At 36.2% G+C, this 17,957-nt stretch overlaps 1 protein-coding gene and 1 pseudogene across 8 annotated transcripts in view; both read left to right on the top strand.

Annotated features, from left to right (window-relative positions):
- Window positions 1-17,957, top strand: part of MARK1 (microtubule affinity regulating kinase 1) — a 120,152-nt gene that overhangs the window by 94,253 nt on the left and 7,942 nt on the right. For 4 of the 8 annotated variants that reach the window (XM_077813737.1, XM_077813732.1, XM_077813734.1 and 1 more), the window contains 5 exons: window positions 968-1,161; window positions 4,902-5,002; window positions 11,769-11,930; window positions 12,702-12,956; window positions 17,076-17,120. In XM_077813737.1, the coding sequence (XP_077669863.1) occupies window positions 968-1,161; window positions 4,902-5,002; window positions 11,769-11,930; window positions 12,702-12,956; window positions 17,076-17,120 (757 nt within the window). The remainder of the gene's footprint in view (window positions 1-967; window positions 1,162-4,901; window positions 5,003-11,768; window positions 11,931-12,701; window positions 12,957-17,075; window positions 17,121-17,957) is intronic. The other 4 variants (XM_077813733.1, XM_077813735.1, XM_077813736.1 and 1 more) reach the window with 3 other exon arrangements.
- On the top strand, window positions 1,330-1,503 carry LOC144263326 (U2 spliceosomal RNA; annotated as a pseudogene).

The raw sequence follows: 17,957 nt of genomic DNA, 5'->3' as shown, positions 1-17,957 counted from the left end.
GTAAATAATACATCGGGGCAGATCGTCAGCTAGTGCAAACTGTCAAACTCCATTGAAATAAAGGGAGTTGTATATTTTACACCGCTGAGGAACTGCTCAGAAAGAACTGTGGGGAGGGAGAAGCTGTGATTCTCCCAACATAAGCATAAAGTAAATAAAAGTTTTAATTTATTCTGTGGACAAAAGCTTTGCTCATGGGCTGAGGAGAGTGAGGATAGGGTAGGCAGGCCATATGTCCAGTTTTAAGCTAAGCAGTCCTGCTTTTGTCCAGTTTGTCCCATCTGACGCTAATGTAAAACCAGATGTGGTGTTATCCAGTATCACGCATGGAGGACACCATTCTGAACAGGGTGCTGCTCTAGTCTTGTCTGTGTGACCCCGCCCATTTTGCCCCGGTGCGTACGGGGATCCTGCACATGACCTTGCACAGATGGTGATTGCAAGGTCACACTGATGGAGATGGGGTCATACAGGTGGGAATGGGCCCACACCATTCCCAAATGTATTGGATTGTCCAGTATTCTGGGAATGCGTAAGTGGCCACCCTAGAATAGGGAAAGGTTTTAAAAAATGAAAATAAGTTTTTAAATAATTTGAACAGTTTCCCTTTTATCATGTTGCCCATCCCATTTTCTTTGCTTTGTTTTTTAGCAATTTGAGGGTTAAAATCGGTTAAAATTAGAACTAAAATATAAGTAGAAACTTATAAATGAAATAGGAAGTACTGAATGTACACTACATGTCTTCAAATTTATAATGAAGAGACAGGTGGTTCAAATTTATTTAAAGATAACTTAATGTATGTAACTATCACATTTTACAGGTAGCATATACACCAACCTTGCAGTCTTACTATCATTCCAAAGGTTTTCTTTCCCATGTGTAGAGAATCATACTTCAGAGTGCATTGACTGAGGGAGAAGCAATGATTGTTTTTAGATAGTATAATTTTGTTTTTATTTGACAGTTGGTCCATCAATTCCTCCTGCTGTATCATACACAAAAAGGGCTCAGGCAAATAGTGTGGAAAGTGAACAGAAAGAGGAATGGGACAAAGATGTGTCGCGTAAACTTAGCAGCACTACAGTTGGATCCAAAGGAGAAATGGCAGCAAGTCCACTTGTAGGTCCAGAAAGAAAGAAAGTGCCTGCAATTCCAAGTGTGAGTGTGTTTTTTAAATCAGCTGGGGCAATATCTGCTATATACTTGGCATCTTATATAGGCATTAGCCTTATATTAGTTAGTGAATATTCTGTTACATGTGTATTTTGGTAGCCTATTCCTGTGTACCAATAAGAAGCTATGCTGTATATGCTTTTTAAAAATAAAATAATTTATCTTCTAAGTTATCTGTTCTTTTCAGTTTAATATCTGATATATCCTTTATTTGAGGACTTTATATTAAATTGATTTTTTCAAACAGGGAGCTGGAATAGGAGCTTGCTCTGTCCACCCCAGGCATCGACCTGGTATTGCGGTGTCTCCGGGAATGGTGCATCTCCTTTTGGGGTGAATAAAATAAACAAAATAAAAGCTTCCAGACAGCTGTTGGACTAGTTATTGGAAGCATTTTTTCTTATACTTTAATATTCTAACCTAAAATGTTGGCAGGCTTGTGCAGTATCATGGGTCTTCAGGGCATATAGTCAAAATTTTTTGCTTGTTACCTTTACAGGCATGCCTAATACCTCATTTAAAAGCATGAACTCATAATAAGAAAATTACTTGTAGTACAGAAGTCTTAGATTTTGTAATGTGAATCAAACCTGTGCTGTCTTTCAAGAGAAGACAAAAACTGTATTAAGTATAAAGATAGTAGTGCTTGTACAGTGCGGTCAGGCAAAAAGTATCCATGTGATAGACTGTAAGAATTTGCTTTCGCCATTGGGATTTAGTACACTGTGACCTCCATGTTGGATTCCAAGGATGGAATCCATGCCACTGCTAAAGAAATTCTCTCTTCAGACAAAATCAACTTTTAAATCTGCTAAATTATAAGGATTCCTTCCTCTCACAGACGGTGTCTGCAATACGTCACATAGCTGCTTTTAAACCTTTGTTTTGTTTAAAAATCTCTCCCTGGGGGGGACTCGAAGTGGTGGCTGTGTGGAACATGTACTGGAACTTTCTGTCCTGTGAGATTAGATTACATTGGATTGTAAATCTTCCATGCTTTCCCAAAACTGTATCTCTCAAAAACTGATTATGCTGATGTGTGTTGTAAACTGATATGTCAAAAGCATTTCTAGGCTTACAGTGAACTAATTAAATAAAGTATCCTAGTGATAAAGTGAGAAATTGATTTACTTGCTAATAATCACTACAGTAATTGTTCATTGTAAATCTGTTACTATTTTAGAGCACTTGTGAAAGAGGTTTCATGATGAGCGAGATTAAGATGTAGTGGCATCTGATATTACAGCTGTAGTTAAGGTTGAACAACCATTTCCTTTATAAATTCCCTCTTTCTATATAACTTGTTCGTAAAAAAATTAATTTTTAACTGTAATTTGCCAAAGAGGGATGGGTTGAAAAAAAATTCACCCATTTCTGAATCATTTTAAGGCTAACATGGTGGTGGGAAAGACTAGATTTGTTAGAAAACGTTTATCGTCCCTATCACACATTGACTCCTATTATGTAACAGTTTAGTTTAAAACCAAGTCTTGCAGTTGGTTAACCTATATTATAAAATAGCATTATATGAGTAAACCGTAAAAATTACTCAATAGTTCTTTGCTATTTTTGTCCTATGGTGTGAGGGGGGATAAAGGAGGCAGTTGTACTGTATTCAAAACAGCATAACTTCAGTTTCTTTCAAGAGCAGCTTCAGCTTACTTTTAAAAGAGCATCAAAAATGCAGTGGATTGACTTGAAAATGCAAACTCCTGTGCAACAATTCATACTTCAAGATTATCTGGGTCCAAAGGCCCCCTTGTTTGTAAATTTAAAAAATAAAAAGCACACTTCAAATATATCATTAAAAGAGTAAAAAATACATAAGCCGTAAGGCGTGTTTAAAAGAATAAACAAAACTTATGAAACTTTCAAGAGAGAAGAACCTGCCCTCTTCTTGGCTGTAAAGAACTATGCATGCCATGGCACTGTACAAATAAATATGCCTGGTTTTGTGCCTTTAACATGTTGATACATAAGCATAACAGTAGTACTTGGAGATTTTTAAGAGCATGTTGGACAAACACCTGTCATGGATGGTCTAGATAATACTTAGCCCTGCCTTGAGTGCGGGGACTGGGCTAGAAGACCTCTTAAGGTCCCTTCCAGTCCTACGATTCTATGATTCTACTATACACAGTATTTAAAATTCATAGCAGCTATCCCAAATTTCCCATTGTGTATGAAAGATTTTTTATAATTTTAGAATGGATGAAAGTATGGACCCAAGTGTTCGTGTGCCTTGTCCTTGCTGAAGTAACTGTCTGTCTTACGACCACAGTCTATTCCTCATGCTTTCCTGTGTTTACATAGATTGTGGGGTGTTTTAATCAGCCATGCTGAAATATAATAATCTGTATTAGTGTAAAGAAAAGGAGTACTTGTGGCACCTTAGAGACTAACCAATTTATTTGAGCATAAGCTTTCGTGAGCTACAGCTCACTTCATCGGATGCTGTAGCTCACAAAAGCTTATGCTCAAATAAATTGGTTAGTCTCTAAGGTGCCACAAGTACTCCTTTTTTTTTTTTGCGAATACAGACTAACACAGCTGTTACTCTGAAACCTGTATCAGTGTAGTATATTTTCCAAAACACTTTATAAGATGTACTGCGTGTTTACAAACTTCATTCTATCTTATAGTACAGTAATTATTTTAACATGTAATTATGAATTAATGTTAACCTGTCTGACTACACAAACATTTTGAAAAATCAAAATTCAATTAATCCGATCTAAAAACTAAAAATTTTACTTGAAATTTTTATACTATAATTAGCTCTTTAAGAGACAATTAACTGTCCGAAACATTTTAAAAATAGGTTTTAGGTAGGAGAGCACATTTAACTAGCAAAGAAAACAATGATAATTTTTTTCTTACTATTAATATTACACATATTTATTTGGCACCCGTCACTATGATGGCTAAGGACAAAATCCTACTTAGTTCTTGTTCATTCCTGACTTCAGCTGAATACTGAAACTGAATACTGCAGTGCATATTGAAAGATTTTTGTCATTCTCAACAAAGGGCAACAAATTGTAGGATTGAAGCTCTGAGGGCAACTAAATTTACACAGGCAAGCCCTTAAACTTGCATGGAGTTCTGTTGACTTCAGTGTGACTTCTGTGTGGATGTCCCAGTCGCGTTGGATTATCAAGGCCTATAGGACTTCTTTATTGTGTGCAGGAATTGGATGTTAATAAAGCAAGTTTTCCCCTTAACTACACTTTTCCTTGCTTTTATTCAGTGCATTCCAGTGGGGCCTACACAGCATGGTGATAGGAGCATTAGAAATGGATAGATCAAATAAGTACTTCGTGTCAACAGATTTAATTAAGTTGTTCTGTACATTTAACGTCTTCTCTCACACAGTCTAGAACAGTGGTTTTCAACTTGTGGTTCACAGTCCCTGGGGGTCCACAGACTATGTCTAAGGGGTCCATGAAAGATTGTTACCATAGAGCAGTGGTTTTCAACCTGTGATCTGTGGGGGTCCAGAGACTGTCTAAGATTTCCAAAGGGAACCACACCTCCATTCGAAATCTTTTAGAGATCTGCGAATGAAAAAAGGTCGAAAACCACTGGTCTGGAATTTAGATGCCACATTTTTAAATCAAATATATTCTAATATGCTGATCTGTGTTTTTCTGGATAACTTCATTTAAATTGTGTAAATATTAATTAACTGTATCTGTCTTTACTCATTTTTATTCTCCTTCTAGAACAATGTATTTCCTGTTGGTGGAATGACCAGAAGGAACACGTATGTTTGTGAGCGGTCTTCAGATCGCTATTCTGCGATACAGAATGGGAAAGATAACAGGTACTCAGTTGACTTAGCCAAAAATCTGAGAGTTTGTGCTGAGGTATATCACAGGAGTTAAAACAAACATTTAGCCAATATACTTTTGAAAGATGGTGTGGAGCAAGTTAAACTTTACACGTTTGTTTTATCTTGCAGAAAAGTTTGTGCCTGAATATTTGTCATACGTAGACAAATTATGACAAAGTTAGACAAATATTATGATTCTGCCTTTAATCATCTCCAAGCAATAATATTGTCAGGAGTTGCCTCTATCACTGTACAAAGAGAACAAGAGAGAGACTGAAGAGTTTGCAATCTAAATAGACAAAACAATTCAGACATAAAATATTCTGGATGATCCAGAGGATGGCTCTTTCTTACACTATAGCAAAGTTTTTGTTTGTTTGTTTGTTTTTAAGTTCCCTAATAACTACTGAATAAGATGTAACTATTTAACGGGCATAAAAGAGCTTTGTGAGTCTTGCTTATCTCATTTGTCCCAAATAATTCTGTAATTGACTCTGCCCTTTTACTGTATCTGGTAGTTGGGGTGAATACTGTGCATTAAATATTTTTAATTTTTTTAACGAAACCTCTTGCACATTAATGGACACAGACCATTAAAATTACTTTTGGCTTAAATTATATTCATAAAATACCTGTAGGAGTTGTAATTTACAGTGTCTGACTTAAGTGCAAAGTGTATCTCTAAAATTTATATCGAGATTTATTTGAAGGAGCATACGAATTCTTTTGTATTTTTAAAGCACTAACCTACATGCATCTGAGTGCTGTACTTAAATGTAAAACCGTAAAGTTGAAAAGGGTGGAAAAGCCCCATCAAAGTAAAGCCAGTAAACGAACTGTGTTTCCATTATCTGCTCTTATGGTTTCACGCGTGTTGGAAGTTTCATATTGATCAATTTCACTGCCCAGGCAGTATTTTTCTTTGAATTCCCGAAGGATAGGGTTGTTAATTTGCATATATAAAGGACCATGTAACATCTGAAAGGCGGGGAAAAGTGATTTTTTTAAACTATTTTTGATGACACTTAAAACATTTTAACAATACTATATAATGAGCACAGAAGGATGGATTACAAATAAGTTTTTGAGCTCATGGGTATAATGTAACCAGTAGATCCACTTTTCCATCTGAATCTATAGAGGACTGGACATCCATTCTTTCCATGGTAAGAATCATATTTTGGTTACTGATGAGCTTCCTTGCTGCATATTAGAACAAGGTGGTGGTTTAAAATAGGGTAAAATAGTTTTAAGTTTAAAATATCTAATAGATCATAATTTTCTGATTACACAAAATATTGATATGTTTTCTTTTAGATAGATTATTTAACTATATAGTTCAGTATATAGGCAACTTATTATTTTTTACGATCTATTATTCTTAATTGCCCACGATTATGAAGAGATACTGTATTTATGTTGGCCTTCTTGATCCATTTTTGACCTCTTCAAAATTAATATCCCAGACTCCCCCACCCAATGTTTATCCCTCAGTGCCAGAGCTCTTCTACAAGAGTCCCTGCAGGACCCAGGTTCTCTGATCCTAAAAGTCGCAGAAAATACTACCAGAAATGCCGCACTGAACGAGGCTGCCTCTTGTCCACAATGATGTATGGGCTCCAGGATCTGCACCAGATCCCTAAGCTTATTAACAGTGATGGGACAATATGTAACCTCCCTAGGGCCAGTGCTTTGAGACCACCCTGCTAGAAACCTCCAAACTAAAAACCTGCTACAATGATCTTGGTACCTATTCAGCATATTGACAAATGTAAGGGCTGATAGGCGAGTGGAAATTGTTGATGATACCACTAGCCTGGATGCTAACAGCACCGTATGCTGCAGCACCTGTTCCTCCATACTGGGCCATATTGGTGACAGGTCCTCCCTGCTCCTGAAATTGCACAAAATTTATAGAACTTCTCTCATAGCTATGGTCACACTTGTCCCTGCCAGCTGCGTTGCTCTCCCGTCCTGCCATCTGTTCGTTCAAATATCCTGGCTCTGGGTGACCCATTACCCCTTGTAAGCCATGTAGTGCTGCAGAAACAATTTCAGAAGCAATCGCCCAGACTACTTGAATCAATTCTCTCTTGGCTTCTCCATCCCCAAATGCAGCCACTGGGAGTGTTTGCTTCCCCAGGATCCACATTACTTCCCTGTAGAGGGAATCCATTTGGTAGGCAGACCATCCTGGGCAACTTATTATTTTTTATGATTTATTATTAATTTTCTGTGATTTTTCTTTTTGAGAGAAGGCTGGCTTTTTGTCATGTGCTTGGTTTCTTATGAAACTGCATTCTGAAAGATGAAAGGAAATAATCTTGTTCAGCTACAGTTTCATGTGTTTATGTTCTTTGGCTTTTCTACAACACACTATATTGTAACAATTTCTGTCTGGTGTAAGTTAGCTTTGGGACTATTGTTCTGCATTCTTGATGGAGTTCATTCGTGCTTTGGTAAAGCTAAACATTTTATGTGAAGGGTCTAAAAATTCTTGGACACAAAGTAGTAGTTCAGTTTTGACAACTTGAATTTGGTTTACAAAATCCATAACACTGTAGCTCTCCATCCAGAGACACCCCTGAGCCTAAATTTTTGGGGCAACACTATAATTTACATGAGATGCACATATGTAGGAGAGTTTTATAAGTGACTCCTGGTGCCCTTCAATGTGGCTGACAGACTATTCAGTGAAGTCCTGCGGCTGCTTCAGTCTGCTTAGTGTGTACAGAAGGCACTGAAGCACTAGCACAGATTCCCATGCGTGAATATAGCATGAAGGGGTGTGTTTAATTGACAGCTATAAATGATGTATGGAAGAGATGTAAAGGAAACTTTATTTCTCTAATTAAAAAGAATGGAGTGGTGCCCCAGCTGTCCTAAGGGCAAAACCACCACTGTGTCTGTTCTAGGAAGTTGGGGAAAGAATGTTCTCTTGTTGAATGTACGGTGTCGTCATTTTAAGTACTCTGGCCTCGTGGGACAGGACCCTGGTTCTTGTGGGGGTCATGTGAAGACTTTGAAACCCCATCTGTGATATTAGACTCATTATGTCTGAGAAGTAACTCCCTCTGGCTTGCTTTTATAGCTCTTAAAGCTTTTTTCAGTTTCAAAGCTCATTTGAAAATTCTTTTATTCAAAACAAAACAAATGTTTTTTTTAAGTTGTAAAATTTTCCTACAGGGACTTCATCTCATGGAGTCTATGCAGCACGGCAGCCAGGAGTTCTGATGCTGTGGTATTTTTCAAGTAATAGAATGCTTCTTAAAACTACAGTGCTTTCTGCCCTCTTGTTGTATGCTTTGAATAGTGAAAATGAGCTTTTTTAAAGAGCTAATGTATAACTTTGTGGTGTTTAAGGGTTTCAGTAAAGCATTGTGTAGCAAGACGGTTGAAGTAATTTGTAGGGTGCTTAGATAGCATTGTGATAGTTGCCTTAGAAATACCCAAGTATTCAAAAATTCAAATCCAAAATATGGTAAGACTACTTATGTTTTGCAATTTCCATTTCTTCTTTCAGGTAGATTTAACTTTTATTTTTTTTATGTAACAAAGCTAACTAGTTGATATTTGGAAAATTTAATTAGAAGTAGTCGAAAACGTTTCTTCTTACTGTAGAAAATTTTGATTTTTAGTGGAAATTTGAATACCAACAAATTTTGGCAAATACAGAAACATTTCAGTTTTGAAATGCTGTTGCATTACCTCACTGAAGTTGTAATATGGGTGCCTTAAATTCCCCTTCTCCTCTACAAACCACAGTCCTTGGTCTAACTATATCACCATCAAGGCAATATTTAGGTGGTTTTTTTATGACCATTCTAAATTTTCTGCGAAAAGCAAACTCTTTCCCCAAAATCTTTGTTTTATTAAAAACCCAATTTCCCGTCAAACAGCTTTTTGACTGGAAGCCTTTCTTGAGCAGTTGGAGCCTGAATAATTTGTGTAAGGTCTAGATCTCAGGAAGCGTGGAAGAAAGCTATTTATATAGCAACAATTACTAAACGCTAAGCTCGTGGAGTAGTATTGGTGACATGGTTGTAGTTATCAGAGTACAATAGGGACAAGAGAACGAAGTTTTCTCTACTGTTCTGTACTCAGTCCACTAGTCCTTTTGGTTATCTGTGACATGCAATTATGTGGACAGATAGTGAGTCCATAAATAGCACTTCTTTCAATCTGTTTTTACTAGCTTTTAAAGTATTATTGTCACTACATTTTTCTGAATAAGCACAGTATTTATGTAGTCAGCTTTCTTCCAAATCTGTCAGAATTCCAAGCTGTGTTTAACATTTGATCTCTTTTTGGAAGATTGATTACTGTAAAAGCATTTCATTTTCTTGGGAAAAATTCTGCTTGCTATATTGCAGAATATGCACCACATCAGTGTGAAACATTCAAACTGAGAGGCAGCAAGAAGGAACACCGTATTGTTAAAATATTTAAATAAAGAAATTTAAATCTGGGGAAAATATAGAAATGGGGAGGTCTCCACTTGCTAAATATTTACTGGGTGAGCTCTGAGTTTGACTGTAGTTGATTTTCTGTAGGTTACCTTGACTCATTGCTCTTTTCTCTACAATTCAAAATAATTGGAGAAGGATTTATTTAAAATGTTAACAATAGTTTTTGAATCAGCATGCTTGCTTACAGTTATTGTACACCAGTATATTCCACCTCTGAAGTGTCTAACTCCGCCCCCCTCTCCCCAGCCCATTTTATAATTTAGTTTCCTCAGTTATATTTATTGGACTGTCCACTCGGTTTATGCAAATAGAGACACACTCCTAAGATCCCCACTCTTCAAGTATGCACAAGGGTGCTTCCTTTGTGAAATTACCCTTTTGCCCTTCCAAGGAATCCCTCTGCTGATGTTCCATGGTGCTTTCCTCTAAAGAGTTTTGGGGAACCTGCCAGTATTTGGGGAATACTGGTCCTCTGGTTACTCCTGAATTTATGTGGAATACCAGCTCCTTATGTGGAGTCTCTTCTGTGGGTATAGTTGCAGGGGTCCACACTACATGAGCAACGTTGCCAGGGGCCAGAAGTGCCATCTCATTTATGCAGAGGGACTGCTATCCATTCGTGATGGCTCCTGCCTTAGGATTGTCTGGTTGTCTTCCTGGTGGATACCTTGGATCTGTAGGGTTAGGAGGCCTTGCCCTTATGTACTCTGAGACCTTCAAAGCTCTTTCCACTACAGGGGGAGATTTCCTAAAAACCTCATGAGGAGAATTCGACTGAGGTTTTTAACTTATTGCAGTCTGCTCCTATGAGCTTCTTTGTAGGATAATCTATCTGATCCAAAAGCTAAAATCCTTGTGCTTTTGTTAACATCAGAGTCTTTTTATGTGTTGGTTACTATCCATTAATTTAGAAATCTGCAATGTAAAAAGTGAGTATTTCCTAACTGTTAATGTAGATTGTCAGTGCTTGTAAGAAGTGGTTGACTTAGGGAAATTTCAGTTACTAGCTACACACATTTGATGTTCAGTTTGTATTTAGTATTTCAATTGGGAGCATAAAAGTGAGTCAATTCTGACGTTAGTTATCTTTGGTAACTGTTTCAAGCAGTATAGGATCATCTTCTCCATACACCTCTGCCCAATACCCTGTACTCCAGTCCTGACTTGCAGTGGTTTTGCTTATTTCAGTCTTGTGACAAACTAAGCAGAGACTATGAATTATGAAAAATTGGGTGGTCACTTTGATAGGTGAATAAATGTCCACTGGTGACTAAAAAAGCAATAACTATTTGAGCCTATGGCTCCAGAGGTGCAAGTTTGAGGCAGTAATGTGATACATGAGGCACATTCTCAGGATGATCAACTTCTGATGGAAATATTCGGTATGTGAAAGTAAGTGTGTGTGTGTGAGCGAGAGAGAGACTATATTAAAAGAGTATATAAGATGCAACATCAAGCACTGAAAAGTTAGGCAATGCCAGAATTAGAGTTGTCTGAACAGCCTTAATTTGGCCCCTCTGTGCACATACATTATGATACAGTCTTTAATTACATGATCACATACTATCTTTGGAGATTTTAGATGCTAAAATCTAACAAGTCTCTAATGAGTGTGTGTAAACTGAGATATTTGAAAGGCTGTTAACTTGACCAAATTGGGGCAGATTTTCACAAGAACTGTAGAAGGTACATCTCTGACCAATTTCAAGTGCCTGCTGGAAAGCACAAGGGTACTAGAGTTTTCATTTAAAAAAAATAAAAAAATGTCAGACTGTTTCTCAATGGGAAAAGGTATTTTTTGCTCGTGTCATTCTGAGAAACAACCAAACTGTTTTGGATGAAGTTTTCCCCACACAAAAAAATCAGACTGAGGCTAGACACCTAGCATTTAAGCCCAAACAGTTAAAGTTAGGGAAAGTTATAATGGACAGTATGCTGGTAATCTTACTGAAAAAAGTTATTCTTTAGCTTCTTGTCTATTTAAAGAAAAATAGTCTTATCTATATGAATGTAAGCAATAAAAAGCCATCCCGCAGCATCCTCGAATGAGATTTTTTTCCATAGAAAGTGATTGCAAAAACATGCATTTTTACCAAGAATAACATTGTTTCTGTGACTAATCATTGTAAGTCTGTTGTTGGTTTGTTTTGTTTTGTAATTTTATTGAAGAGTTTTTATCTAGTTTCAGGGTTTGACATAAACTTTTCTGTTGTTGGAATTGACTTTTAAGCACATCTAACGTGTTTTTTCTTACTGTTGTGGCCCTCCTGCCTTTCTTGTGATAAAAGCCTAACAGAAATGTCTGCGAGTAGCACATCTTCTGCAGGCTCTGCTGTTGCATCTGCTGTATCAACACGACCTCGACACCAGAAATCTATGTCTGCCTCTGGTCATCCTATAAAAGTTACGCTGCCAACCATCAAAGATGGCACTGAAGCTTATCGACCGAGGTAATATAATACTTAGCATTTGCATAGTGTTCTACATCTTCAAAATTCTGTACAAACTATTGTAAACATAAATATATTAATATAGTGTATATACTCTTAATGTATTACATCATACAGTACTCCAGTAGAGTTTTAAAATTGTATTCATTTGAGTAACAATGCTACATATTGTTTAGATTCAGTTTTGTCCATGACACATCATGTTTTGCTCATATCACACAATAAATTCATGTCTCTGAACTAGATCTCTGTCATCAGATAATTCCTGGAAAACAGCAATAGCTACATGTTTATCTGATGCAGACTCAACCCATAGAGTAGATATGCGGACATATTTAAACTGAATTATAAATTTTAAACCTGTTAGCACTGAAGATTACTTTGCACCTATTGGTGTCAGGAAAAGCACTATAAAATCTCATCTTTAGTGTCAAGGGCTTAAAACTGGTATCACAATAATATATATATATATTTGTGTGTGTGTGTGTGGTGGGGTGAGGTGGTATGTGGCTTTTTTCAACTGTGTTCCCTCAAGGAGAATGCTGGAAAGATTTCAGCTCTGACCACCTGACTTGTGTGTATTGGAGTTTGGAATCAGTCAGCATTTTTTTTTTTTTTTTATAGGAGGAGTGAAGAGTCTCCCAAATTCTTTTTTGTTGCGAATACAGACTAACACGGCTGCTACTCTGAAACCACATGTTAAGAGAAGCTGTTTATTTTTATTTATATATGGGAGGTTGTCCTGTGTTAAGCATTCTTCTGTTTTCCCAGCAGTGCCACTCAGAGAGTGCCTGCTGCGTCCCCGTCAGCTCAGAGCATTAGCACTACTACCCCCGACCGAACCCGCTTTCCTCGTGGGAGTTCAAGTCGAAGCACTTTCCATGGTGAGCAGCTACGGGAGCGGCGTAATGCCACTTACAATGGACCACCTGCCTCACCTTCACATGAAACTGGTGCGTTTGCACATGCTAGAAGGGGCACGTCAACTGGTATTATAAGCAAGATAACTTCCAAGTTTGTTCGCAGGTCAGTACCAGACTTTTCTGTGAAATTTTTTTGTGTTTGCTTTATTTCCTGTATATTTTTCACTTCCTCTAAGATAATACATGAGATTTATTTTTCAAATTCTTAATTCTTTTTAGAGGATTTCCAGTATGACAATCTAGCATAAATGTAAATTTAATTAGAATAGGATTATCTTCTTGCTTTGTTTTACCCTTTCAGAACCCGCTTAGCTTTGCTTTTTTCTGTATTATAGCCATCCAGATTTGGCCAGCCATTCTCTTGCTTCTTTATCTTAAAAGAACAAAATTAGGGCTGTCCAGCGATTAAAAAAATTAATCTCATGATTAACAATAATAGAATACCATTTATTTAAATATTTTTGGATGTTTTTTACATTTTCAAATACATTGATTTTAATTACAACACAGAATACAAAGTGTACAGTACTCACTTTATATATATTTTTGATTTACAAATGTTTGCACTGTAAAAAACAAAAGCAATGGAAATTTTTCAGTTCACCTAATACAAGTACTGTAGTGCAATCTCTTTATCATGAAAGTTGAACTCACAAATGTAGAATTTTGGACAAAAAACCCCTGCATTCAAAAGTAAAACAATGTAAAACTTTAGAGATTACAAGTCCACTCAGTTCTACTTCTTGTTCAGCCAATTGCTCAGACAAACAAGTTTGGTTAAAATTTGCAGGCGACAACACTGCCCGCTTTTTGTTTACAATGTCACCTGAAAATGAGAACAGGCGTTCACATGGTACTGTTGTAGCCGGCGTCACAAGATATTTATATGCCAGATGCATTAAAGATTCATATGTCCCTTCATGTTTCAGCCACTACTCCAGAGGACATGTGTCCATGCCGATGAGTGGTTCTGCTCGATAACAATCCAAAGCAGTGCGTGCTGATGCATGTTCATTTTCATCATCTGAGTCAGATGCCACCAGCAGAAGGTTGATTTGCTCTTTTGGTGGTTCGTGTTCTGTAGTTTCCACATTGGAGTGTTGCTCTTTTAAGACTTCTCAAAGCATGCTTCACACCTCGTCCCTCTCAGATTTTGGAAGGCACTTCAGATTCTTAAACCTTCGGTCAAGTGCTTTAACTATTTTTAGAAATCTCACATTGGTATCTTCTTTGCATTTTGTCAAATCTGCTGTGAAAGTGTTTTTAAAATGAACATGTGCTAGGTCATCATCCAAGACTGCTATAATATGAAATATATGGCAGAATGTGGGTAAAACAGAAAAGGAGACATACAATTATCCCCCAAGGAGTTCAGTCACAAATTTAATTAACGCATTATTTTTTTGACGAGCGTGGAAATATGTCCTCTGGAATGGTGGCCAAAGTATGAAAGGGCATATGAATGTTTAGCATATCTGGCCCACAAATACCTTGCAACATGGGCTACAAAAGTGCCATGTGAATACCTGTTCTCACTTTCAGGTGACATTGTAAATAAAAAACAGGCAGCAGTATCTCCCGTAAATGTAAACAAACTTGTTTCTCTTAGCGATTGGCTGAACAAGAAGTAGGACTGAGTGGACTTGTAGGCTCTAAAGTTTTACATGGTTTTGTTTTTGAGTGCAGTTATGTAACAAAAAAAATCTACATTTGTAAGTTATACATTCACGATAAAGAGATTGCACTACCCTACTTTTATGAGGTGAATTGAAAAGTACTATTTCTTTTGTTTATCATTTTTACAGTGCAAATATTTGTTATTAACTCATTAGTTAATATAAAGTGAGCAGTGTACACTTTGAGTTGTGTTGTAATAGAAATCAATATTGAAAATGTAGAAAAACATCCAAAAATATTTAATACATTTGAATTGGTATTATATAGTTTAACAGTGCGATTAATCACAGTTAATTTTTTTAATAGCAATTTAATTTTTTGAGGTAATCGCCTGAGTTAACTGCGATTAATCGACAGCCCTAAACAAAATAGTCACATGTTTCATGCAGTAACTACAGTGTTTTCCTATTTACATCACTATAATAAAAATAATGGGGTTTGGTTGAACAACTGAAAGGATAGTTCGATTTATACATGAAAAGTCTCTCCATCTGCAAAATTGATATGCTCTCATTAAACAAATTATCATGTAACATTAAAGAGAACATTTACATTTTAATGATGAATTGTAATCAAGTGATATAGGTGTAATTAATTACAAAGACCATTCCTACAATAGCAAGATTGAGGATACAGAAATCTGAACCTACGTTAATGGCATTAGCGGCATATATATATAGTGGAAACGTTTTCATTTTCTGTTCCCTTTCTCAACATTACAACCCACTACAAAGTGCTCTGTCATTCCATTTGGGCAACAAAATTCCAAATGGGGTGAAGTGCATTTTCCACTAAGTAATTAATCATTTCAGGAGGATACATTACTTGTTTGTCATTATAAATGTCATTCTGAGGCTATATTAAATCAAATGGTATGCATGTAACGTTGTGAAGCATGGTGATTTTTTTTTTGTAGCCAGTTTAGACTTGACATTTTTCATCATATGCAGTTAACGATAGATTTATATAGAACACACTGACAGTGTTCGGTCTCCTAATTATATCAAACTTTAACAAAAAATTACTTCTGTGCATGATGGAGGATTTGTTTTTGTTTTAGATCTGATTATTAATTATAGTGCTAAAATTCTAAGAAAAAGCTACCTTTTGGTGTTTTCTTGGTGTCCGTGACTACAAGTCCTAAATTTCAAACCTCAGACATTTTGCTGTTAACCCTTTTTTAAAAAAAACACACACTCCAAAAACAGGTGGTTAGAATTGTTTCTCAGTAGTGTTAATCATTTCATCAAACCAAAAGCTTGACATTCCCTACCTCTCAGATCATTAATGGGGGTGCTTGCCTCAAAGATATTTTGTTATGTTCTACCAATCTGATGTTAACTGTTTTGACTGTGTTTGGGTTGTCTCAGTCTTGATGTTGATAATTTATTTCTTAATGTCTTTGAATAATATGAAACATTACCCTAGTAAGCAATAGTTTTATATGTATACTGTTTACAAAGGTGTCCAGAAGGATTGTTTTTATTTTATTCTGTCAATTGTATGTGTTTTTCTGGTAAGCATGTAGGGTATTTATATAAAGTAAATGCTTTTAGACATTAGTTAAAATGCAGCTTGCTTAGGGTACAGAGTATTGAGGCTTTTTGTTGAAATGTGTATTAACAATTTGTGCCAAATTATACTTTCTAGAGGGTCAGTTACCTAGGTGTTTATATATAATAATTTTGAAGGGTGTTATGTGCTGGATTAAATAAATCTTTTAAAATATTTACTAAAATGCTTGTACTGCAGCACTGGGAATGTACCCACTTATCAGATTTTGATACCTTGGCTTACATAATATGCATTGTACATATCTTTTTTTTTCTTTTTTTTCAAATTGCCAGAGGCTACTAAAGCATATTGTTAAGTAATTATTTTACAAATCATGACGCCAATTCAGCAAGGTACCTAAGCACCTGCCTAACTTAAAGCCCATCAGTAGTGCTGTTGAATTCAATGGGATAATTTGTTCGTTTAAAGTTAAACAGATGCATATGTAACCTTTTGAATTAGGGTCTCGGGTTGATCCAAGAAACTCATGGGCATATGCTTAGCTCTAAATATGTAACCATGCTTAAAGCTAAACAGATGCCTAATGTTTCCAGGATTGGAGCCCAAGGGCCTGACCCAGAGAGGAGCTGAGCACTTGCAGCTAGCTATATTTGGCTTCAGTAGTAGTTGAGGGCACATAGCACCTCTCTGGTTCAGGTCCTTGTTGACGAAAGTGCTATAACTATACTTATTGGAATCATATATGGCCATTTTTCAGTCTGTATTAGGCCAGAACTCTGTAACTTATGCTAACCTTACCAAGAGTTTAAAAAAAAAAAAAAATTACTTATCAGGGTTGCAATAAATTGAGGTATCATAAAGGGAAGTCAAACTTGCAGCTGAAAAACAGTACTTAACAAAAATTAGTAAATACAACATTTTTATGCTGAATTTTGCTCGGTAGTTACTTTAACTCTGTTATAGATATGGGTTCTCTTGACTTCTATTTTTCGTCTTTATCATTGAATCTCAACCTTAACTTTGTTTTGAGGGATCCAAGTGAAGGCGAAGCCAGTGGCAGAACTGACACCTCAAGGTGAGGAGCCACAATTAATACTTCGCTGCTAGGTCCTTTGTGTTAAAAGTTAAAGTGATTTCTGAAAGATTTTTAACCAGGATTTAAAATAGAATAGTGCCTAGATAACTTGTATTTTTAAAATGTTCTGTTTTGCGGTGGGTCCTTGCCCATCCCTCTTAATTCCCTGGAAATTCACTTTTTGATTTTTAAATACTTGTAGATATATGTTCAAAACTGTGTTTTGTATTGTACATTTTGTAAAGAAGCAAACTTGATAAGTTAACACATTACTATGAAAGCAATCCCAGCTACAAGATTAAACCAAATCATAAGGCTCTTCTTTAAACTTATCTTCTTATGTTTAATATTATTTAATATAATATAGATTTAAGTAGCAAATATATAGGTTAATACTTAATATGTACATGTAGTGTAAAAATATTTAATATAGTCACATATTGTATTCATCATTTAAAAGTCACTGTTCACCAACAGTGATCACCCTGCAATGTCTGAGGTGTCTGTGGTTCTTTACACTTAAAAAGAACAGTGGTATTCAGATATTGTTAGGTGGTAATTGTAAATATTGACTTTGTGTGGCAATCACTACACACACAAACAAAACTGTAGCTATAACATAAGCAATAACATACTGTACAGTGTGTTCACCTCTCAGTATATGTTCTCTTCTAGCATGTCTCAGCATGTTGACTCTGCCTTTTTAATGTGTTTGGTAAAGCAGGTGTACATTCATGAAGCCTCTAATGAATAAACAGTGAACACACACTGCAGTTGTTGTTATACTCTAAAATGGTTAATTACAAAAAAGAATGGCTTCTTTCTAAGAGAAAACAT

This window comes from Eretmochelys imbricata, chromosome 3, assembly GCF_965152235.1.
Source record: "Eretmochelys imbricata isolate rEreImb1 chromosome 3, rEreImb1.hap1, whole genome shotgun sequence".
NCBI classification, from domain to species: Eukaryota; Metazoa; Chordata; order Testudines; family Cheloniidae; genus Eretmochelys; species Eretmochelys imbricata.
This window is presented reverse-complemented; position numbering and strand designations above follow the sequence as displayed.